Raw genomic sequence first — 24,895 nt, forward strand, 5'->3', positions numbered from 1 at the left:
AGAAAACCCTTATTAATCAACATTATTATGAGCTAATAAAAGATATCAAAGCTTAAGAAAGCGAGTGGACGATAGAAATTGAATAATTACAAAACGAGCATATTATGAGCTAAACTATATTTCTTGGCGTGAGCAGAGAATCGAGTCGTCTGAATCGAGTCATGTTGAGATGAAAATCATTCATTCATTCAATCATTCGTTCATAGCTTAATGGCTCTGAAGAAGAATCCCTCACCTGGTCAAGTTATTATTATTATTATTATTATTATTTTTTCATATATCGAATTACTGAGTTATATATCGGGGCCTTTGGGCCAGAAAAAGAATGGGTTTCTTTATTTCAGAGCCCAGCCTGCCGTGCAAGATAAAAGATCTTCGGAGCGTCTCCCCACTGCTCATGGCCGCAAAATAACTAAGAAAGGGGGAAACGAAACTAGGTTTCAGCAACTGAAAATCGAACTTCAAATACTAATTCAATGGCAGGTTCTACTGGTGGCACCGGTTCTTCCAGTCCCTCACCGGTCCCTCCGGCTCCTAAAATTCTATTGGCTAAGCCCGGACTGGTTACCACTGGACCTGTGGTCGGTAAATTTGGACGTGGCGGTGCTGAAGACGAAACGGTGCCACATCGGTCTCGTCTGCCTGCAATTGGGTCTCTCAATCTCCTCTCTGATTCCTGGGAATTCCACATTGATCGCTTTCTCCCTGTAAGTCTCCTGTTACGTTTGTGTTTGCATAATATGTAGTCGCTTTATTTTCAATTTGCTGGAGATTTTAAGTTGCTTAAGGTTATGATATAGCAAGAGTGGGGCTGGCTGAAGTTTGATAAAAGCTTATGACTTTGTGCAGTTTCTGATTGAGAATACAGATTTCACTGTGATAGGGGTAATTGGGTCACCTGGAGTTGGCAAGTCCACCATCATGAATGAGCTATACGGTTTTGATGCGGGTTCACCCGGTGAGTCCTTGATATAGCTTAATATGAGTAACTTGAGTATATTTTAAGTTTTGCAAGCTTTAGGTGTGTAATTCGAATATTCAATCGCCTACTAACTTAGAGGGAGATAATTAATTTATAAAATTCTGTTTCCTTGTTCATTTTCTTTATGGTTTGTGTTCTTTAATTAGAGTTTTTAACTTAAACAAATCGTTTTATTTCTTTTAGTTATCTTTCTTCCACAATTTTAACTTTGGATTTTATTAATTTTTCCTGAATGTATTACCTTTTTGTACATCATAAGATATTTATTTTGCTTCAGTTAGAAGAATTTCATATATTAAGCTTCATTCTCATTAGAAGGTGAATTTTCATGATTAATTAAGTGGCAATATTATGTATTTTATGCAAGTATCTAGATATGCTGCCTAGATTGAGGGTTAAACCAATTTCAAGTGGTTTTAGTGAGCAGCTTTACCCATTCATCTGACAGCAGTCTAGAAAGAGGGGTAATAAGATGTACTTTATGGATTAGTACTGATACCAAAATACTATTTGTGTGCATGGAATAAATGTGTGCCATTAGTGTAGCATCTACTTGCTTGCTTGCCACTGCTAGTTGGAGTTCATATATTACTCATTATAAGGCTTGCCACTTCCAATAGATAATTATACTATGCTAGAATGCAGGAATGTTGCCACCATTTAGTGTACAGTCAGAAGATAACAGAGCAATGGCAAGACATTGTAGCGTAGGCATTGAACCAAGGATATCTGCTGAGCGGCTTATACTTCTAGACACCCAGGTTTTTGCTTATTAACTTTTTTTTTTTTTTAGAGCATCCACATCAGATGTTTTACTCTATCTTGATATGCATTTTTTCTTCCTGAGATGATGTTATGATGTGGAATGTTAAATGTCCATTTAAAGCCATTGTATATAGGTCTTCCATACAATAATTATGCAATATGTACAGCAAGGCCTATAGAACCATATATTTGTACTATTAAACCTAAGTGATTATTAATTGGTGAGATAGGCTTTTACATGTTATTATGTTAAAAAAAAAAAAAATCTAGCTGGAACAACAAACATACCAACCATAACTTCTTTGCAGAAAACTGGGTATATTTTAACTTGCCCAGGCATATAAAAACAGTGGTTCAATTGAAATCTGGTCATCCAATTGATGATCATTGTTTTGACACCAAACTTAAGGATATATATGCTGTTTTGTCTTTTTCCTTCTTATTCTCCACCTATTCCCAATAAATTTCTTGATCCTTTCTCTTTTCTCTCCTTTAACACCGTTTCATTGTTTGCAGCCTGTTTTTAGCCCATCTGTATTAGCTGAGATGATGAGACCTGATGGTTCTTCAACAATTTCAGTTTTAAGTGGTGAAAATCTATCTGCTGAATTAGCACATGAACTTATGGCTATTCAGGTGACTATAGAGGAAGTGCATATCTAAGTTCAACACTGATGTAAAACATGTTTTTTCTACTCACATTGAATCTATTTTTTCTTTATTTTGATATTTGTACATTTGACAATAATAGAATGTCTAATGAATATATATATTTGTGGGATGCTGTAAGGAATCTCTTTAGCTTGGCGTTCTTCTAGCATCCATTTGTCACATTCTGCTTCTGGTATCAGATGGAGTTCATGATGATAATATGTGGCGTTTGATGTTGACGGTATTGCCCCTGCCTGGTCTTTGTTCTTATTAACTTCTTATTGTTTCATATTGTGCCAGCAATCTATGCATGCATTCATTGTCAAGTCACTTCTCCTGCATTTTCTTTTAGGGTCATTGATTTCCTTGTTACTTGGTCATCTTTGGGCATGCTGATTGGACATATTATAATATATCTTACATGGCTTTTTCTTTCTTTTTGCAGGTTGACCTGTTGAAACATGGTATACCTGATCCATCTTCACATTTGCAGAGCTCAACTGGGGGGCCTGAAAGAGAAAATAAAGATAAACTCTTTGAGGGTGAAGAATATATGGCTACTCCAGTCTTTGTGCATACAAAGTAAGCAATCATTTTGCATTTCACATTTATCCTAAAGAATTTCCGTTACTTGGTAATGTATAAAGCCTTGAAAGTGAATTATAGAAATATATTAGTGAAAGACATGATTGAATGAGCTTTTTCCTCTCTGAATTGGGGCATTTCTCATGATATGGTATTGGTTCTCAAGTTGTTCAATATATGTCATTCTGTCGGCCTTGCTTTTTTGAAGATACATTTCTTGATTTTAGTAGACCTAAACTTGGCCAACATCACCCATATGGTCATCACAATGCACATGATACATTTTCTGTAAATGTGTGTGTTTCGTTCTACTTCTACCCCAAACTTATAGTAGCAATTTCATCTTTCCTTGCTTGCACTGGATTATAAAAGGCCATTTGTTTTTGTTTCTATGGTGGATTACAACATTGTTTGAATTTGATATATAGAAATTCTGGAATCTTATTTGCATATAATTATCGATGCACGTTAATTTGCTTGGGCTGCTGTGTTTTTGAAGATGGAGTCGGAAGAGAAGGTTGAGCTGTTACCACCAGTGAACAATTTCAGTAGACTTTATATTTCACCAAATACATTCAAGGATTGTTATACTCTCAATCAAATAGCACTTGCATTCAATATAGTTTTTGAAAGATAATAAAACAATAATGATTCAATTCAATTTGTTGGCATTTATTATAGATTTGTTGGTGCATGGCTTAAAATTTATCCTACTACTAAGTTAACCAAAGATATGATGTGCTCTTGCTTGCTCACTGCATCTTTTTTGTTTTTTTTAAAAAAAAGACTCACTGTGTCTCATTTAGGGTTTTGAAGTTTGCCATATATTGTTGAGCATAGTGATGATTAGAGTTGAGTAGCCCTCATATGATTCTTTTTTTCAGATTGCAAGATCAAAATGTTACCCCACTCAACTTAGTGCAAATGAGGAAGGCACTTGCACAATATTTCAGCTCCTCTTCATTCACCAGAGGGAGATGGGGAAACATGAGAAAGGAAAATTTCTTTTCTTCCACGGCTTCTAGTACTAGTAATGATTTTCATGCTATGCCACTGAATTTATTTTTAATCCCATCTAAAAACAAAGATGACTTGCCAAGGGCCCAGCATGAAAGTTACAACTCTGCATTATGGAAACTGCGAGATGAGGTCTGTATCTATAAGAATCAAGCATGTGTACTTTTTTTTCCCTATGTGATTAGCATGTTCGTGGAATAAGATGGAAGATTTAAATACTCACTCTCATGTTCCAAACTGTATGATGAGAATGTAAACTTTTAGTTTATTGTTTCTTCAGGTTTTATCCATGAACTGTCCTTCCTTTGCAAGGACTGTCTCAGAACGTGACTGGCTGAAAAATTCTGCAAAGATATGGGAACAAGTTAAAAGCTCAGCTGTCATTGCTGAGTATAGCCGAACACTTCAAAATTCAGGCATGTTTAGGAGGTAGCAGCCCCAATGTGCTTTGTTTTGCTCTCTATGTACCAGAAATTTTCATATACACAATTCCCGTGTACTGTATTATGTCAGCATTATGTCAGGAGTTGATTCTTTCGCTTTCTAGTTGTTAGGTAGCAATTAAGCTTCCTAGTTTTCTCCTTTAAGCGTTGTAGTGCAACTCAACCTTCTAACCCAGAGAAGCACAAAGAATTAAAGCAAATGTTTATTCCATTGCCTACACATTTTTATTTGTGTACTTAATATGATCAGCATTTCAGTTTTCTTCCCTCTTATTTGTATGGTTTAAAAAATATTTATATCTTTTAATATCGAGTTCAATGAATATGGGGAAAATTTAAATTTTTATTTTTGAAATATATATTTATTATTCAAATATTACACCAATTTTTTCCTTTTCATCTTAATTCCTACAGGGATACAGATAAAAAATATTTCAATGGCATTTCATCTCATCATTATTTTCAATTCAATTCAATCCCTCAATAATTAAAAAAAAAAAAAGAATTATGTATAAAAATTAACATGACATGAATAGCAAAGGAGAAATCGAATGGTAAATTGGTAAAAAAAAAAATGATAAAAAGGAAAAAAAAAATTCAATATAGGAAGATTGGGCGCCAATTGAAGTTTGCGCCAATCGGCTCACCGACTCTCTGGAAGCATGACCTTTATAATTAGAATCCTTATGATTTCTGTATTTTAACCCTACTTTTTTCTCTGTTTTCTTTCTCTTTCGCTCATTTATCATCTTTTTTCTTCCCTGCTTTCTTTGGTTTTTGATTTCAAATTATTGTTTGAGTATTTACATTTACAATCCTCCAAGAAGAAGAACAAAAAGAAGAATGTTGGGTGATTTTGAAGGTCTGGAGGGTTAAATCTCCTGGTAGAGATTGCATCGATTGTTGCTACTGATAATCGTCCTCTAGATTTGGCAGAGTGCTTCCTCTGCTACCTGTTTTATGAGTCTGTGTAACATGGACAGAGTTCCTAAGAACAAGCTTCGATCGTGCATGCATCATAGAAAGCCATGCCCCAAGTTCAAGAAGCAAAGAGTGATGAAAAAAAAAAATGTGGAATGCGGTGCTTCAGCTAAAAAGATGAAGCCAACTTGGTCTTTGTTTCCCAAACCACCCCCGTTTTACTCTCTTTAAGGCTATGTGACTTGTTTGCAAGAACTGTTATGCGCACAATTGAGATTAGATTTTATTAGTTTTAAACTTGGCTATGCTTAGATTTAAAGCAGGTTAACAATTTGTTAATTTTTTTTCCTAAATGTTGCATATGAATCAGTTTTAAGAATTGTAATTATAATCCATGGAAATTCTGGAACTGATTTGCCTGCGATTATTGATTCATCATCCATGGAAAAGATGGTGATCTTTGATACAAATATATGAATATGCACAATTCCCGTCTTAGTGTATTTTATTAGCATTTCGAGGCCTTGAGATGAATGGATGTTAAGAGGAATTGATATCTAATGGCCTGGTTTGAAAAAAATTGTTTATCAGAAAATAATTTAATTTAATTTTCACATAATTATATTTTTCTTATTTAAAAGTTAGAATTTATTAAGAATTTAATTTAATTAATTTTTTTAACCAGTTTTCATATTTGAAAAGAAGAGAATTCAATTCTTTTTAATTTAAATAGAATCATTTAAAAAAAATAAAAATTCAGTATAATCGTTATTTTTTACAAATAATTTATTTTAAAGAAATTATTATTTTTTGTCTGATTTTTATTTTTTTTAAATGATTTTTTTTTTAAGTTTAAAAGAATCAAATTCTTTACCAACTAGATTTTTAATTATGAGAATTAAAAAAATATATATTTTAATTAAATCATCATAAAATTTTAGTTTCCAGGAAAAATGATCCTTTCCCCAGTAATTCTGGTAAATGATGAATGAGCATCCTAGTTTTCTCCTATCCAGTCCAACCAGCTGCTGCAATCTCCGGCAACCCATCAAGAAAATTTTGAAGGACCTGTTTAAATTTGAGCATGGTCTAATTTCTATCTCGGTCAGCAAAAGGAAAAGAATAATAACAAGTCGAAGGGTGGTTATCCTGCAATTCATCCTTTTTGGTTTAAGGGCCCAACTTTTTTAAGATTCAGACCTAAGTCATCTTTTTAATTTTTTTTATTTTATTTGAGCAATCATGTCAGCAAAATCACCGCGTGAGGGTTAGCGATAAATTTTAAAAATTAAAGATATTTGACTCTAATTCAACTTTTATATTTAAATTCAGATTAAATATTATTTTTATTATTATTTTAATCCCAAACAAATGCATTATTACAGAAGTTGTACAAATTAATTATATACTTATTATAAGTTGCTGAAGTGACAGAATCGCGTCATTGGCAACCTTAAAATTGTTATCCAATTCGTGAATCAGCTTGGAATGCAAGATGGTGAGTTTTTGTTTTATAAAAAAGGAAAAAAGATAGTTACTTTTTGTGCTTGAGGAAGAAGCATAAGAAACTACACACTCACTCGTTTCCTCTTTCATTCACTAATTGGTCAATCGGTCCATTGCTATGCGCTTTTTCCACACGTCTTGGCTTCCCTTAAACGCACATATTTTGGACGTGTTCATATATAATGCACACATGAATATGCTTCTACACACACACCTCACGCCTCACCTGCACCTTCCTCCCTGAAATGTTACCATTCTGACTCACAATTAAACCTATTCATATCATCTCTGATACCCATTTCAGGAAGAGGAATGAAACAGATACCTCTGATTGGGTGAGTCATCCCACGAGTATCGTACTACTAGACAGGCACTCTAACACCAGCTTCCAGTGCTTCTTTCAAGTCCATTTATTGCTGGGATTGGCATAGTGATTTGGGAAGATGACAAGCACGACTCTGCCTTCAGGATTATCGCATGAGGTTGGAGAGGGATTCCGTCCAAATGACAAGGAGTTGCTTAATCATTTTCTTAAGCTGAAGTTGCTTGGCTATGATCAACGAGTCCGTAAAATCCCTCAACTTAACATCTACAAATTTGAGCCCTGGGATTTACATATAACTCTAAGGCCCATTTGGGCCCAATTTCAAGAATTCAACCGGACAGAGTCCGGCCATAAAATGAACCTTTCAACGGGGAGTTTTTGACTCACTCGACCTGTAAATACAATATATAATCAATTGGGGAGCTCAGCATAACAACATAAAAATAAATGGGAGCTCAGCTCCCTCATCCAGCCCAACACACATGCATAAAATAATAAGTTTACAGGTCCAAAATGACAATTTATATTACAGACCCAATTCAAATAAATATTTCTAACACATGCGAAAATTCTAATAGTTAATAGGTTTATACAAACATTAATAAACGACCTGCGAGGGAGAAAAGCAGGTTAACCTCAAAAATATCCTCCTGTGGCCTGGACAAATATTGAACAGGAGTGAGCGCTCGACTCAGAGAGTAAAATATCAATTTTAACCATAATCTCTATAACTATCTAAAACTAATGCACCCTGTAGAGTGAAATGCAACATTAGCAATATTTTCACATCATAACAGCAAAAAGGTAATTTGGAGCACTCACACACCCGATAATGTCAAACAATACATATATGAGAGCTGATCCCCTATACAGCTCTCTTAATCCAACATGTGCCAGCGAAGAACTCAGCACGGATTTCCACTTAAATAACCAAATCAGGGTCCCAAACTCAAGCCGTGTCTGCCCCGAAGGACCGGGTCCTGGCGAAGATCTCAAGCCGTGTCTACCCGTCCTATCCATAGTCAACACCACATCACATGCATGCCAACGCACGCACACTGCTCCAAATTACCACAACAATATCCATGACACTTTAACAGTTGTGAATGCAACATAAAATGTGCCTAGAGTTTAACTACATAGATACATACATATAAGTGATGCATGGGCATGCTTAAACATATAATAATATCGAAATTACAATTAACATTAATATTTTACTCACAGATTTGACAGCAGTCACTGTGACGGCTGGGCGGAGGAAGAAGGCTGTCCCGGCTCACTTGACAATTTTATTACAATCATTTAATAAATTTGACTCAATACAAATTAAGAAAAAGACCAAAGACGTCCTAAGTCGTGTCAAAAATCCAACAGAGTCTCCCCTATACCTAGGACCTACCCAACCTGCAAATGGGTTTAAAACACACTTCTATATGCACCACCTATACACCCACAACTCAATCATATCACACAGCCCCTCCTGGGCCCATCCAAACAGTCATCAATCACAATATGTAAAATTACAGTTTAGTCCTTATAATTGACCCTTTTTGCAAAACTACCCAAATAAACTCTAAAAATTCTAAAACTTTGCCCCGCGGTCTTTAGCAATATTATTAGGCTATTGCAAAAAGAATCATAATTTTCTGAGCTACCACGAATATTTTATGGATTTTTAATCCCATTTAAGCACTAGAAAATTATGAAAAAGTAAAGTTCGGGTTTACCTATGCTGATTCCAACTCCGGGGACGCGTTCGGGACGTCTAACAATGATAGGGTAGCCAAAATCTCGATCCAATTCGGAGACTTTTTCGGTAGCCTATTTGTCTGGCCGGAAATTCACAGACCCGGACAACTGTCGAATTTCCGCAAATTGAAGATAACTACACGAAGCCCACAACACGGGGGTTAGTACATAAATTTTACGAAATTTTCTAAGCTCATTTAATGCTCAAAAACACTATGAAATTTCATGGGATCCACCGAAAAAAGGTGTCGGAAAATTTTAAAATTTATATTGCCGCGAAACTCTCGATGAGTGGAGCGCTCTGGTACTCTCGGTTTTCTCGTGGGGTTCACGGTTTGCGAGAAATCTAGCCCGAAATTCAAAATGGGCTAAAACTTTTCGGATAAAAATTGGACAAATCGCTCGATGGATTTGGTGTTCTTGGTGTCTATTGAAAGCTCTCGAGGTGTAGATATTGTTTGACACAAGACTTGGCCCAATCGGTGGCCGGATCGGCCGGATTTTGGCCGGGAAGACGAAACAACGTGCTTCACGCGGCTTTGTGAGCGTTTTCTCAACGTTCCAGGCGGCGGCCGGCGATGGGGGTAGGCTGGGGTGGCGCGCCGACGAGGTGGGGAGGGCTGGGTGGCGACGGCGCGGCCTGGGGAGGAGGGAGGAGAGAGAAAACAAGAGAGAGAGGAAGGAGGGTCGGGACGCGCAGGGAAGAGAAGAAGAAGAAAAGAAAGGCCGGTCTGATTCGACAGGTCCGATCTGGTCAGATTCGATTCGGCCAGTTCGATTCATAATACAAAATTTTAAATTTTTACTCTGCCTTGGGATCGAAAACGAGGCCCAAAAATTTCGAAAAAATTCTAGAAAACTCAGAAAAATTCATAAACTCCAAATATATTTTTAGTTTTGCCACGTGGTCTTTAAATTAATTTTTAAAAATCATCAAAGTTTATACTTTTGGAAAATCGAACTCGATTTCTAAAATCAAAAAAATTTCAAATAATTTCCTAAAATTTAAATAAAATTAAAATATTAATATTACTCACAAAATAATAAATTTAAAAATTTGGGGTGTTACATTCTTCCCCCCTTACAGAAAATTCGTTCTCGAATTTTACACAAGGCAGAATAAAGTACAGAATTATACATTAAATAGATAAGGGTACTTGCTACGCATGTCCCGCTCTGAATCCCAAGTGCACTCTTCCACTGACTGGCTCCTTCACAAAATCTTAACCATAGGGATCTATTTTGATCTTAACTGCCTCACTTGATAGTCCACTATGGCTACAGGTTGCTCCTTAAACGTCAAGTTTTCTTTCAGCTCTACTACATCCGGCTGTAGCACATGAGAAGGATCAGGAATGTATTTCCTGAGCATAGAGATGTGAAATACATGATGAACATGAGAAAGGTTGGGTGGTAACTCCAACTGGTAGGTAACTGCTCCAATTCTATCCGTAACCTCAAAAGGTCCAATATACCGAGTTGCCAACTTGCCCTTCTTTCCAAATCTCATGACTCCCTTCATCGGAGAAACTTTCAGGAATACGTAGTCGCCTACTGCAAACTCTACTTCCCTCCTTCTGGGGTCTGCATAACTCTTCTGCCTACTAAAAGCTTTTTTCAATCGTTTCCTGATTAAAGGAACTATCTCTAAAGTGTACTGCACTAGGTCTACATCATGCACCTTCGCTTCTCCCATTTCCGTCCAACACAGAGGAGACCTATACTTTCTTCCATATAGTGCCTCATAGGGTGCCATCCCTATGCTGGAATGGTAACTGTTGTTGTAAGAAAACTCCACCAAAGGTAGCTGATCATCCCATTGACCTCCAAAATCCAAAATACTCATGCGAAGCATGTCTTCCAGTGTTTGGATTGTCCTTTCGGACTGTCCGTCCGTCTGAGGGTGGAAAGTAGTACTAAAATTCAACTGTGTGTCAAGTGCCTGCTGCAACTTCCTCCAAAACCGAGAAGTGAACTGGGGCCCACTGTCAGATATTATGGAAGGAACTCCATGCAATCTGACTATTTCTCGAATGTAGAGTCAGGCGTACTGTGCCACATAATATGTAGTCTTCACAGGCAAGAAATGAGCTGATTTAGTTAGGCGGTCTACAATTATCCATATCGAATCATATCCTCGTGTGGTACGAGGCAACTCAGTCACAAAATCTATGGTAATAATTTCCCACTTCCATTCTGGGATAGGGAGCTCTTGCAGCTTCCCTGACGGTCTCTGGTGTTCAAACTTCACCTTCTGAGAAGTCAAGCACTTAGACACAAAGTCTGCTATGTCTCTCTTCATGCCATTCCACCAATAGTTATCTTTCACATCATGGTACATCTTGGTGGAGCCTGGGTGGATATTGTACAGTGTACAGTGTGCCTCTCGCATGATTTCATTTCTAAGATTGTCCACATCGGGCACACATATCCTAGAACCTTACACTATGGCGCTATCATTGGCAAATCCAAACTCACCACCTTCACCTTGCTGTACTCTTTTTATGATCTTCATCAATTGTTGGTCTCTGTGCTGGAAAACTCTAACTCTGTCTCGCAGGTCTGGTCTCATTAAAAAATGAGCCAACAATGCCCCCTCATTTGAAAGATCTAGGATTAGACTTTGATCCATCAACTCATGTACTTCCTGAATCAACGGTCTCTTCTCCCCTGATATGTGCGCCAAACTGCCAGAAGATTTTTTGCTCAAAGCATCTGCTACTACATTGGCCTTCCTAGGGTGGTACTGGATGGTGCAATCATAGTCCTTTAGAAGCTCCATCCATCTCCTCTGTCTCAAGTTTAAATCCCTCTGTTGGAAGATGTACTTCAAACTCTTGTGGTCAGTGTATATCTCGTATACTTCACCATCAAAAATTGTAAAACTCAAAAGTGTAAAATGCCCTAGTATACCTAACAAGATTGGTTTGGATAGCTTGGCATGCCAATAGGGTTCTGTTAGCAGTACTGCATATGGCTTCATACCATTCTGCGTTTCATGGCTTCCCATGCCATTCTGTGACATAATAGCCTTTGGCTATGTTATTTGAGTTGATATACTTGGGTTTTAACCCTGATAATTATTACAGCTTATTAGCTGTTCTATTGCACACCGGGAGACACAGTGTGACCGATGGTGTGATGGTCCGAGGTACTTAGTACCCAGTGCCAGTTTACCCGTTTATCCAATCCAGTCAACTAGTATGGGTTACTCGGGCAATGATAATAAATTAGAAACCCTACAACTTTAGAATGCCCTTTGTCTGTAGCTACCCCACTTAGTGATAACACAGATGTAGATATAGTTTTTTCGGGTAGCCCAGTAGTAGTGGATGGAAAGATCCTCCCAGGAGACTTGGTTCCTCTACCAGTAATAGATTTCGATGTAATCTTGGGAATGGATTGGTTGGCAACTCATTATGCCACTTTAGACTGCAGGAACAAAAATGTGTATTTCCACATACCTGGTGTGGAAGAGTTTAGCTTTGATGGTGACAGGAGTGTGGCTCCATATAATTTGGTGTCAGCAATTAGTGCTAGAAAAATGTTGATGCGAGGATGCTAAGGGTATTTGGCATTGGTGAGAGATACATCTATAGAAGTTGTCAACATGGAAAATGTTCCTGTTGTCAGAGAATTCATGGATATCTTCCCTGAGGAGTTTCTATGGTTGCCACCAGGAAGGGAAATAGAGTTTTACATTGATGTTGTGCTGGGTACAAACCCCATATTAATGCCACCTTACAGGATGGCACCAGCAGAATTGAAAGAGTTAAAGGAGTAACTATAGGAGCTTTTGGACAAGGGTTTTATACATCCGAGCACTTCACCTTGGGGCGCTCCTGTTCTATTTGTGAGAAAAAAGGATGGGTCATTGAGATTGTGTATTGACTATAGACAGCTGAACAAGGTGACTGTGAAGAACAAGTATCCACTTCCTCGGATCGATGATCTATTTGATCAGCTCTAAGGGGCTAGATTCTTTTCCAAGATAGACCTGCGATCAGGCTACCATCAGTTGAGAATCAGGGTTGAGAATCAGGAATGAGGACGTATCCAAAACAGCATTTCGGACAAGATATGGTCATTATGAGTTCTTGGTGATGTCTTTTGGACTCACTAATGCACCAACATCCTTCATGGACTTAATGAACAGGGTGTTTAGGCCATTCCTGGACCGTTTTGTCATCGTATTCATAGATGACATTTTGGTATACTCTCGGACCGAGGAAGAACATGTGTGGCACTTGAGGATGGTGTTGCAGGCTTTGAGGGAGCACCAGCTATATGCCAAATTTTCAAAATGTGAATTTTGGCTAGAAAGCATCTCATTCTTGGGACACGTGGTTTCTAGTGAAGGTATTCAAGTGGATCCCAAGAAAATTGAAGCTGTAACTGATTGGCTTAGGCCTACAACAGTCACTGAGGTGCGAAGTTTTCTGGGTCTAGCTGGCTACTATAGGCGTTTTGTGCAGGATTTTTCTAGGATAGCAGCTCCCTTAACTAAGTTAACTCGGAAGAATGTTCCGTTCATTTGGATAGATGACTGTGAGGAGAGTTTCCAGAAGCTTAAGGAGTGTCTAACCACCGCCCCTGTGTTGACACTACCGATGAGTGGTGAAGGATATATCGTGTACTGTGACGCCTCCAGAGTTGGCTTAGGGTGTGTTTTGATGCAGAATGGAAAAGTAGTGGCTTATGCTTCAAGGCAGCTGAAGAGGCATGAGCAGAACTATCCCACCCATGATTTGGAAATGGCGGCTGTAGTCTTTGCACTAAAATTCTGGAGACACTACCTGCAATCTCATGGCAAACACCGTGGAGACAAATGAGTGCGTAGCACCCGGATCTATCAAAACACGAACCTCATAGGAACAGACTAGAAAAATACCTGCCACAACTGCATTGGAAGCCTGAGCATCCTGGTGGGTCAGGGTGAAAACCCGAGCTTGACCCCTACCCTGGGTGGTAGAACCCTGATACTAACTTCTACCTCCTGATCTGCCTCCAAATCCACGTCCCCCTTGTCTTTAGCCACATGGCCATCGATTCGCTGCCATGCTGGAAGCACCAGGATACAACTGACGAGGAACATTTGCAACAGAACCCTGTGACCCCATCTGTGGCTCGCTGAACACGGGGCATTCCCTAGCAAAGTGACCTTATTGGCCACATCTAAAGCATACTCCTGAACCCATCATACAAGGTCCTGAATGTCCTCTTCCACACTGTGCACAAGGTGCCAAGGAGGATTCTGAACCAGACCCAGAACTGTTGTATCCCGAACTATGATCACTGCTGGATCCGTACCCTAGTCTGAATCCTCGAGATTTGTGCCTAAAACCACTCCTCTTATTCCTGCTTCTTCCTCTGTAATTAGTTTGGCCACCACTATCCGTAGTACCCATGTGGGGAACGCCTGAAGAACCCTCTGCTCTATTTTTCTTTGCCCTTCCACTGTCAACCATAGCATAGCTAATCTCAATCTGTCTGGCTTGATCAACCACCACATTAAAAGACTGATCAGACATCATGGTCAGGTTTGCATACCTCCTGTCAAGCCCCTTTAGGAACCTCTTCACCTTCATAGTTTCTGTAGCTACTGCTGTAGGGGCATACCTGCTCAGTTCCACAAATTCTGTAGCATATTCATCTACAGACCTGCCATTCTGCCTTAAGGCCTCAAAGGCCCACTGCTTTTGATCTCTGAAACTTTCTGGTACAAACCGATTGATGAATAGTTCCACAAACTGAGTCCACGACAAACCCTCAATCCGAGGTAATATGTAGTCATTCATTCATTGTCTAGGCATAGGTCCCATGACATGCTGCATACACTCTATAAGTCTTCTATCAGTCAACTGCAATTCTGTTCCTGCCTGTCTGCAGGAATCCAAAAATCGATATGCATCGTCTGACATATCATAAGTACCAGGCACTAACTTCTTAAAATTGATTATTTGTTTGTAAGGTTCCCCTCTTGGTGCAGTAGACTGCTGCTGCTGTGGAGGGCGGACCATATACTGTGCCATCATATCGATGGTTCTCTGTAACCCAGCTAGAGTAGCTCCCATTGGGTCCATGGGACCCTGTGCCATAAAAGACTGATCCTAAACTGGTGGAAGTTGCTCTTCTACTTGAGCAGCTCTAGGCCTCCTACCCCGTCTCCTCGGGGCAGGCGCCTCTTCTTGTGCTGACACCTTGTCAGGCACATCTGGTTCTGGTGCAGTGGCAGCTCTCCTGCTTTTACGCATTTTCCTGAAATTCAGCAGCATTAGCTCACAAAATTCAAAACAGCACGTTACACAGCTCTATAGACTCATATTTATACATAATTATATGAAGCAGAAACTAGAAGCAAATATGACAATGAAAGACGAATGTGGACCCTATTTTCCTCATGTGACTCCTAGTAGACTCTTCCCAACACTTTAGACAATTATTCCCTATGAATCTGGAGCCTAAGCTCTTATACCACATTTGTCACGACCTAACCTATAGGCCGGACCGGCACTAGGATATGGGCCAACTTAAAGCCCCCGAGGCCCGTAGTAAGCCTAACTATTCCTTAACCCAACTCTAAGGCCCATTTGGGCCCAATTTCAAGAATTTAACCGGACAAAGTCCAGCCATAAAATGGACCTTTCAACGAGGAGTTTTTGACTCACTCGACCTGTAAACACAATATATAATCAATTGGGGAGCTCAGCTCACCCTCCACATACTCATAACAACATAAAAATAAATGGGAGCTCAACTCCCTCATCCAGCCCAACACACATGCATAAAATAATAAGTTTATAGGTCCAAAATGACAATTTATATTACAGACCCAATTCAAATAAATATTTCTAACACATGCGAAAATTTTAAGAGTTAACAGGTTTATACAAACATTAATAAACGACCTGCGAGGGAGAAAAGCAGGTTAACCTCAAAAATATCTTCCTGTGGCCAGGAAAAATATTGAACAGGAGTGAGCGTTCGACTCAGAGAGTAAAATATCAATTTTAACCATAATCTCTATAACTATCTAAAGCTAATGCACCCTGTAGAGTGAAATGCAATATCAGCAACATTTTCACATCATAGCAGCAAAAAGGTAATTTGGAGTACTCACACACCCGATAATGTCAAACAATACATATATGGGAGCTGATCCTCTATACAGCTCTCTTAATCCAACCTATGCCAGCGAAGAACTCAGCTCGGACTTTCACTTAAATAACCAAATCGGACTCCTAGCGAAAAACTCAAGCCGTGTCTACCCAGAAGGACCAGGTCCCAGCGAAGATCTCAAGCCGTGTCTACCCGTCCTATCCATAGTCAACACCACATCACACGTACGCCAACGCACGCACACTGCTCCAAATTACCACAACAACATCCATGGCACATTAATAGTTGTGAATGCAATATAAAACATGCCTAGAGTTTAACTACATAGATACATACATATAAATGATGCATGGGCATGCTTAAACATATAATAATATCGAAATTATAATTAAAATTAATATTTTACTCACAGACTTGACAGCAGTCACTGTTGCGGTTGGAAGGAGGAAGAAGGTTGTCTCGGCTCACCTGATAATTTTATTATAATTATTTAATAAATTTGACTCAATACAAATTAAGAAAAAGACCAAAGACGTCCTAAGTCGTGCTGAAAATCCGGCAGAGTCTCCCTTATACCTAGGACCTACCCAACTTGCAAATGGGTTTAAAACACACTTTTATATCCACCAACCATACACCCACAACTCAATGATATCACACAGCCCCTCTTGGGCCCATCCAAACAGTCATCAATCACAATATGTAAAATTATAGGTTAGTCCTTATAATTGACCCTTTTTGCAAAACTACCCAAATAAACTCTAAAAATTCTAAAATTTTACCCCGCGGTCCTTAGCAATATTACTAGGCTATTGCAAAAAGAATAATAATTTTCTGAGCTACCACGAATATTTTATGAATTTTTAATCCCATTTAAGCACTAGACCTATGCCGATTCTGACTCTGGGGACGCGCTCGGGACGTCTGACAATGGTGGGGTAGCCAAAATCTCAATTCGATTCGGAGACTTTTTTGGTAGCTGGTCTGTTTGGCTAGAAATTCACAGACCAGGATAACTGTCGAATTTCCGCGAATTGAAGATACCTACACGAAGCCCACAACACGGGGGTTAGTACATAAATTTTATGAAATTTTCTAAGCTCATTTAATACTCGGAAAAATACTACGAAGTTTCGTGGGACCTACCGAAAAACGGTGTCGGAAAATTTTGAAATTTATATTGCCGCGAAGCTCTCGATGAGTGGAGCGCTCTGGTACTCTCGGTTTTCTCGTGGGGTTCACGGTTTGCGAGAAATCTAGCTCGAAAGTCAAAATGAACTAAAACTTCCCGAACAAAAATTGAATAAATCGCTCGATGGATTTGGTATTCTTGGTATCTATGGAAAGCTCTCGAGGTGTAGATGTTGTTTGACACAAGACCCGGCCCAATCGGTGGCCGGATCGACCGGATTTCGACCGGAAGATTTAAACAATACACAGACGCGCCACAAGCACATTTTCCGGTGTTCCAGCGGCGGCCGCGATGGGGAAGGTCAGTAGCGCTACCGTGAGGTGGGGAGGGTCAGTGGCGCGGCCTGGGGAGGAGGGAGGAGAGAGAAAACGAGAAAGAGAGGAAGGAGGGTCGGGACGCGAGGGGAAGAGAAGAAGAAGAAAAGAAAGGCCGGTCCGATTCGACCAGTCCGATCGTGTCTGGTTCGATTTGGCCGGTTCGATTCACGATACAAAATTTTAAATTTTTACTCTGCTTTGGGACTGAAAACGAGGCCCAAAAATTCCGAAAAAAATTACAGAAAACTCAGAAAATTCGTAAACTCCAAATATATTTTTAGTTTTATCACGTGATCTTTAAATTAATTTTTAAAAATCATTAAAGTTTATACTTTTGGAAAATCGAACCCGATTTCTAAAATCCGAAAAATTTTAAATAATTTCCTAAAATTTAAATAAAATTAAAATATTAATATTACTCATAAAATAATAAATTTAAAAATTGAGGGTGTTACATGTCTAAAATTCTTTTATATATATATATATATATATATATATATATATATATATATATATATATATATATATATATATATAAAATATTATAAAAAAATAATATTCATTGCTTTATAAAAAATATTTAATTATAATATGTAATATATAATAAAATTATATGAATTTAATATTTTTAAATAATATATAATTACACATACCAAAGAAAAAAATTTAAATAGATAAATATATATTATTTAAAAATTTGAGTTGAATTATAAAATTAATAGGACCACTAAAATTTTTAATACTAATTTTTTATTTTAAAATGATATATTATTAAAAATTTACAAATAATAATATGTGTATATATAAAAAAATATAATATTTTTTAATACTATAATTTTATTTTAGTTTGATAAATAGTGAATACGTATAAAAATAATTAAGAATCATATTTTAAATATAAAATTATTATTTTAATTTAATAAATTTATATTTAAATATAAATATAAATATAAAAGAGTCTAATTTGATATAAAAAAGAGTCCAATTTTTATATCAATGCAAATATTATATTATTTAATAAAATTTTTATGGTTTTCAATTTAACAACTTTCTTTATTGAAGTTTGACATTTACTTTTAGAAAAATAATTATAAAAATTTTAATTTAAAAATATATTATAAATTAATTTAATAATGTATTTTACTATGAATTTACTATGAATTATTTGTTTATACAATTTTTACTATAATCATTCAAATTAAAAATAATAATATACTATCGTTAGTATTTTTTATTTTATAAATATATATTTTTTGTTTTTTTATATAAAAAAATTTAGTTATTAATTTAGTAGTGTTGATATATTTATCAATCTTATTTTAAAGTTTTTCTCTGTATCATTAGAAGATATAAAATTATGTAAAATATTACATATCAAATAAAAATTAATAATATTTATATTTATTAATATGTGTATTTACAATTAATTTTAGCAAATAAAATTAAAAAATTAAATAAAAATAATTATAAATAAATAAATCAATATTATATAAAATTATATCAAATTAAATTTATTATATTATTATATATATAAACTTTGAAATATAATTGAAAAAAATTTAAATTTTTCACTATAATTATTATATTTTATAAGAATCGTAAAATATTAAAAGCTAATTAGTCTTTATAAGTTTAATACTTTATCGCTGAATAAATTTAATATAAAAATATATAAATCGAAAAAATATTAAATAGTTAAATTTATATATTTATAAAATACTAATTATAAAATTATAATATAATAATAAATTTTTCATGATAAATTTGACTTGTATAATTTTTTATTTTTATTGATATATTTTTCTTTTTATTAATATAATTTAAAAATTATAAGTGCACACATAATATATATATATAGTAAAAAATAGAAAATATTATATTATCATAATAATAATAATTAATATATTATAATAATATTATATTATACACAAAATTAATAAAAAATTTTGTATAAAAATATTAAATCATAAGTATATATAAAGAGTATAAAAAGACATAAAATGCATGTTTTTAAGAAAATTATTATAATAATATTATTATAATAATATTATATTATATACAAAATTAATAAAAAATTTTGTATAAAAATATTAAATCATAAGTATATATAAAGAGTATAAAAGGACATAAAATGCATGTTTTTAAGAAAATTATTATAATAATATTATATTATAATAATATTATATTATACACAAAATTAATAAAAAATTTTGCATAAAAATATTAAATCATAAGTATATATAAAGAGTACAAAAAAGACATAAAATGCATGTTTTTAAGAAAATTATCTGAAATCATCATTTACAGCTCTAACCATAAGTAATTAAAAAAAAAAGTTATAAACCATATTTAAAAAATGAATTATAAATACAAAAAAAAAATGCACAACCATAACCATAAGTGTGTGTGTATATATAAACCATATTTAAAAAGTGAATTATAAATATAAAAAAAAATCTAATTGTTAATTGAGATTTTATTTCAAATTGGTATCATTACTCTGAATCTCAAAATCAGGCTACCAACTTTTACTGTTGATTAAATTTAACTGTTAATTTTTTTTTCAATTTTTATTTCTTTAAAAGAATATATTTTGACGGAGACAATTTTAAATATGATTCAAAATTGATTTTAATTCGAATCTCAAAATGAATCAATTTGATTTAAATTTAGAACCTAGTTGATTTAACTATTAAATGCAAGTGTTTGATAAAAAATATGTTAGATGGTTGCTTATAATATATAAAATGATAAATAAGAATATATATTATATAATTTATTTTATTATTAAAAAAATATATAATTGTTAATTTATTATATTATATTATTTATTTTAATATTAAAATAAATATATTTATTAATTTATATAGCATTTAGTTAGCATTTTTCTCTTTTTCATCATGCTATGAGTAATAACACCATCTTTTAATTTTACTAGTAAACTAAAAAGTCCAGTTTAATAACACCATATATACTTTATTTAATTATATACATATTAATTATTATTAATGATAAAGATTTACATTTTTTGTAATTATAATTCATAAATATAGATATATATTAATTTTATTTAAATTTTTATGTTAAGTATTAAGAAAATAGTGTCGCCTGGTAATTAGTGGTAATAATAAGATTAATAATTTTATTTAATATATACATATTAATTATTATTGTTATTAATGATAAAAATATACATGTTTATTATTGTTAATAATAAATTTAATTTAATACATTTATTTTAGAAATCTATTTTATTATATTTAAATAAATAAATATTTATATTAATTCTCAATTAAATTTCAAAAGAAATTTAAAATAAAAAACTTCAGTAGTATTACAATTGTAGACCTAATATTTAACAAAATCTTATAAAAATCTTTTTAATTGAGCAACATTTTTTCATAAACTCAACTTCAAATTAAATCCTGAATCAACATTAATTTACAGATATCTCAATTTTTGATTTATTTTTTTTAAATAAAAACAAAAATAAGATAAAATGAATTCGATTCTAATTTCTTCTAAAAAAAATAAATCGTTTAAGCATTTTCAAATTAACTCTGAAAAAATCCTTATTAATAAAAAATTATTATGAGCTAATAAAATATATCAAAGCTTAAGAAAGCGAGTAGACGTTAGAAAGGAGCATATTGCCTCAAAATTTAATTAGCAACAGACTTGCATTCATTACTAAATAATATAAAAATAAAAAACAAAATTTTGAAATTTACAAATTACATCAATTGTTAATTTCCATTACTAAATTGTATTTCTTGACGTGAGCAGAGAATCGAGTCGTCTGGATCAAGCCATGTTGAGATGGAAATCATTCATTCATTCAATCATTCATTCATGGCTTAATGGCTCTGAAGAAGAATCACTCACCTGGTCAAGTTATTATTATTATTATTATTATTATTATTATTATTCATGTATCGAATTACTGAGTTAAATATTAGGACCTTTGGGCCAGAAAAAGAATGGGTTTCTTTATTTCAGAGCCCAGCCAGATGAAAGATCTTCGGAGCGTCTCTTCAGTCCTCATGGCCGCAAAATAACTAAAACGAGGGGAAACGAAACTAGGTTTCAGCAACTGAAAATCGAACTTCAAATCCTAGGCACCGGTTCTTCCAGTCCCTCTCTGGCTCCTATAATTCTATTGGCTAAGCCTGGACTGGTTACCGCTGGACCGGTGGTAGGCAAATTTGGACGCGGCGGTGCCGAAGACGAAACGTTGCCACATCGGTCTCGTCTGGCTGCAATTCGGTCTCTCAATATCCTCTCTGATTCCTGGGAATTCCACATCGATCGCTTTCTCCCTGTAAGTCTCCTGTTACATTTGTGTCTGCATAATATGTAGTCGCTTTATTTTCAATTTGCTGGAGATTTTAAGCTGCTTAAGGTTATGATATAGCAAGAGTGAGGCTGGCTGATGTTTGCTAAAAGTTTATGATTTTGTGCAGTTTCTGACTGAGAATATAGATCTGTGATTGGGGTAATTGGACCACCTGGGGTTGGCAAGTCCACCATCATGAATGAGCTATATGGTTTTGATGCGGGTTCACCCGGTGAGTCCTTTATATAGCTTAATATGAGTAACTTGAGTATATTTTGAGTGTTGCAAGCTTTAGGTGTGTAATTCGAATATTCAATCGCCTACTAACTTAGAGGGAGATAATTAATTTATAAAATTCTGTTTCCTTGTTCATTTTCTTTATTGTTTGTGTTCTTTAATTAGAGTTTTTAACTTAAACACATCTTTTTATTTCTTTTAGTTATCTTTCTTCCACAATTTTAACTTTGGATTTTATTAATTTTTCCTGAATGTATTACCTTTTTGTACGTCATAAGATATTATTTTGCTTCAGTTAGAAGAATTTCATATATTAAGCTTCATTCTCATTAGAAGGTGAATTTTCATGATTAATTAAGTGGCAATGTTATGTATTTTATGCAAGTATCTAGATATGCTGCCTATATTGAGGGTTAAACCAATTTCAAGTGGTTTTAGTGAGCAGCTTTACCCATTCATCTGACAGCAGTCTAGAAAGAGGGGTAATAAGATGTCCTTTATGGATTAGTACTGATGCCAAAATACTATTTGTGCGCATGGAATAAATGTGTGCCGTTAGTGTAGCATCTACTTGCTTGCTTGCTACTGCTAGTTGGAGTTCATATATTACTTGTTATGAGGTTTGCCACTTCCAATAGATAATTATACTATGCTAGAATGCAGGAATGTTGCCACCATTTAGTATACAGTCAGAAGATAACAGAGCAATGGCAAGACATTGTAGCGTAGGCATTGAACCAAGGATATCTGCTGAGCGGCTTATACTTCTAGATACCCAGGTTTTTGCTTATTACCTTTTTTGTTTTGAACTTTGTACCTTTTCTTTGTATTAGAGCATCCACATGAGATGTTTTACTCTTATCATGGTATGCATTTTTTTTTCCTGAGATGATGTTATTATGTGGAATGTTAAATGCCCATTTAAAGTCATTGTATATAGATCTTCCATGCAATAATTATGCAATATGTACATCAAGGCCGACAGAACCATATATTTGTACTATTAAGCCTAAATGATGATGAATTGGTGAGATGGGCCTTTACTCGTTATTATGTTGAAAAAAAAAAAATCTAGCTGGAACAAGGAACATACCATCCATAACTTCTTTGCAGAAAACTTTGTATATTTTAACTTGCCCAGGCATATAAAAATAGTGGTTCAATTGAAATCTAGTCTTCCAATTGATGATCATTGTTTTGACACCAAACTTAAGGATATATGTGCTATTTGTCTATCACTTCAGTGACATTTTATTCTCATTGTTAGTTTATTTTATTTTTTGAGCTTTATTGACTTATTATGCATTTTTCTTCCTTTCAATTTTGTTGAATATTTTTCAGGAATTGCCTTTTGGATGGAAATTTGTTGTAAGTTAAGATCTCTTAGTTGATGCTTGTTACAATTTTGTTTGTTGGAGATTGTTGAAAAGAAGTTTGCTTAAGTTTGTTCAGTTTGATGAAACAGTGCTCTTCTGAATGCACTTTCAATAAAGCATTGAAGCTCTATAAATTAGTCTTCTAATTAGGGGTTTTGGCATTGGAATGGAAGTTGGTGTATCCTACTAGATAGGCTTAAGTACCTTCTTTTACACATATTTTGTGGCAATACAATTTGAATTTCGTTATTTCTTTCGTGCTACTTCCATTTATTATTTCAACACCTTATATGAAGATTGAGCGGGCCTTCTGTACATTCTTGTCTTTGGTTGATTTTTTTCCTCTCAACTTATGTTATTATTTGAATCTTTCATAAGCCTTTATTGCTAACATATTTCTTCTTTTTTTGTTTTTGGGTTTTAGTGAATTATCACTAGTTTCTTCAAAATTTGTTTAAGTGATTTAGGCAAACCAAAATTCACAACATAGGGGCAACGCTTGTGGAGGTGGAAAAATTTGGCAATAAGTATTATAAGGGACTTGAAGACATGCAATTTGGTTAGAATTTCTTTCTCTTTTTCATGTGATATAATTCTTCACGTATGCATTAATAATAGCTATTTAAAACCTTTTCTGTGAAATTGCACCAGAGCTATTCACATAGATTTTGAAAATCCGTGCCTTGTTGCTTCCGTGATTGGTTTTTTCTTATAGATTTGACACTACTGCATTTCTATGTAATACGTTCAGTGGTTTCTGACGCAACATCAAAAGCAAGCTTTGTCATTTGTTGTAGTGAATAATGTAATTAGAAATGTCCTTTCTTTGTTGTAGTGCCACTTAATGGCACAAACATCAAACCATATGTGAAAGAAATCATGGTTCAAAATAATGGAAAGCAATTGAGACATCATGTCATGACAATCTCGCCACCCCCTTTCCCAAAGGAGAAAATTGTTCAAGGATCCAACTCCTTTTTCTTTTATAGAAATTATCTTATAAATGAAATTCCCTCCTATAAACAATTCTCAAAACTTTTATTAATTCTCGATGATAATCATGATAATAATAATAATAATCTCTTTATTAATATGTCTAGATGACATATATAGTTATGGTAAAATAACTAATCATATTGCTACTAAGACTATGAATCCTAGAACAACTTAATTTCATAAATAAAATAAAATATTATTTACTAATAGAACTCTATAAATACTTCTAAATAATAATAGACGTCCTAAAGAATAAAAATTTAAATTTCCTAATTCTACAATGAATATAATTTCCAAGTTTAGTCTTCTTTTAATACTGCATCACCTTCCCACCCTGGTGCTAATTTCTGACGACTTGAACATTAAGTTGTTGCT

The 24,895-nt window shown here is 34.6% G+C and overlaps 2 protein-coding genes across 11 annotated transcripts in view; one reads left to right on the forward strand and one right to left on the reverse strand.

Moving 5' to 3' along the window:
- The window catches only part of LOC110660410 (uncharacterized), a 243,950-nt gene that overhangs the window by 76,074 nt on the left and 142,981 nt on the right, over positions 1-24,895 (reverse strand). The gene's annotated exons all lie outside the window — the stretch shown is intronic.
- LOC131169186 (uncharacterized) lies at positions 345-4,511 on the forward strand. Its single transcript, XM_058144262.1, has 8 exons — positions 345-707; positions 850-958; positions 1,628-1,743; positions 2,264-2,383; positions 2,550-2,639; positions 2,844-2,980; positions 3,868-4,132; positions 4,281-4,511. Exons 1-8 carry the CDS (start codon positions 477-479, stop codon positions 4,431-4,433), a joined length of 1,221 nt encoding a protein of 406 aa, XP_058000245.1. The 5' UTR covers positions 345-476; the 3' UTR covers positions 4,434-4,511.

This window comes from Hevea brasiliensis, chromosome 3 (genome assembly GCF_030052815.1).
Source record: "Hevea brasiliensis isolate MT/VB/25A 57/8 chromosome 3, ASM3005281v1, whole genome shotgun sequence".
Taxonomy (NCBI): domain Eukaryota; kingdom Viridiplantae; phylum Streptophyta; class Magnoliopsida; order Malpighiales; family Euphorbiaceae; genus Hevea; species Hevea brasiliensis.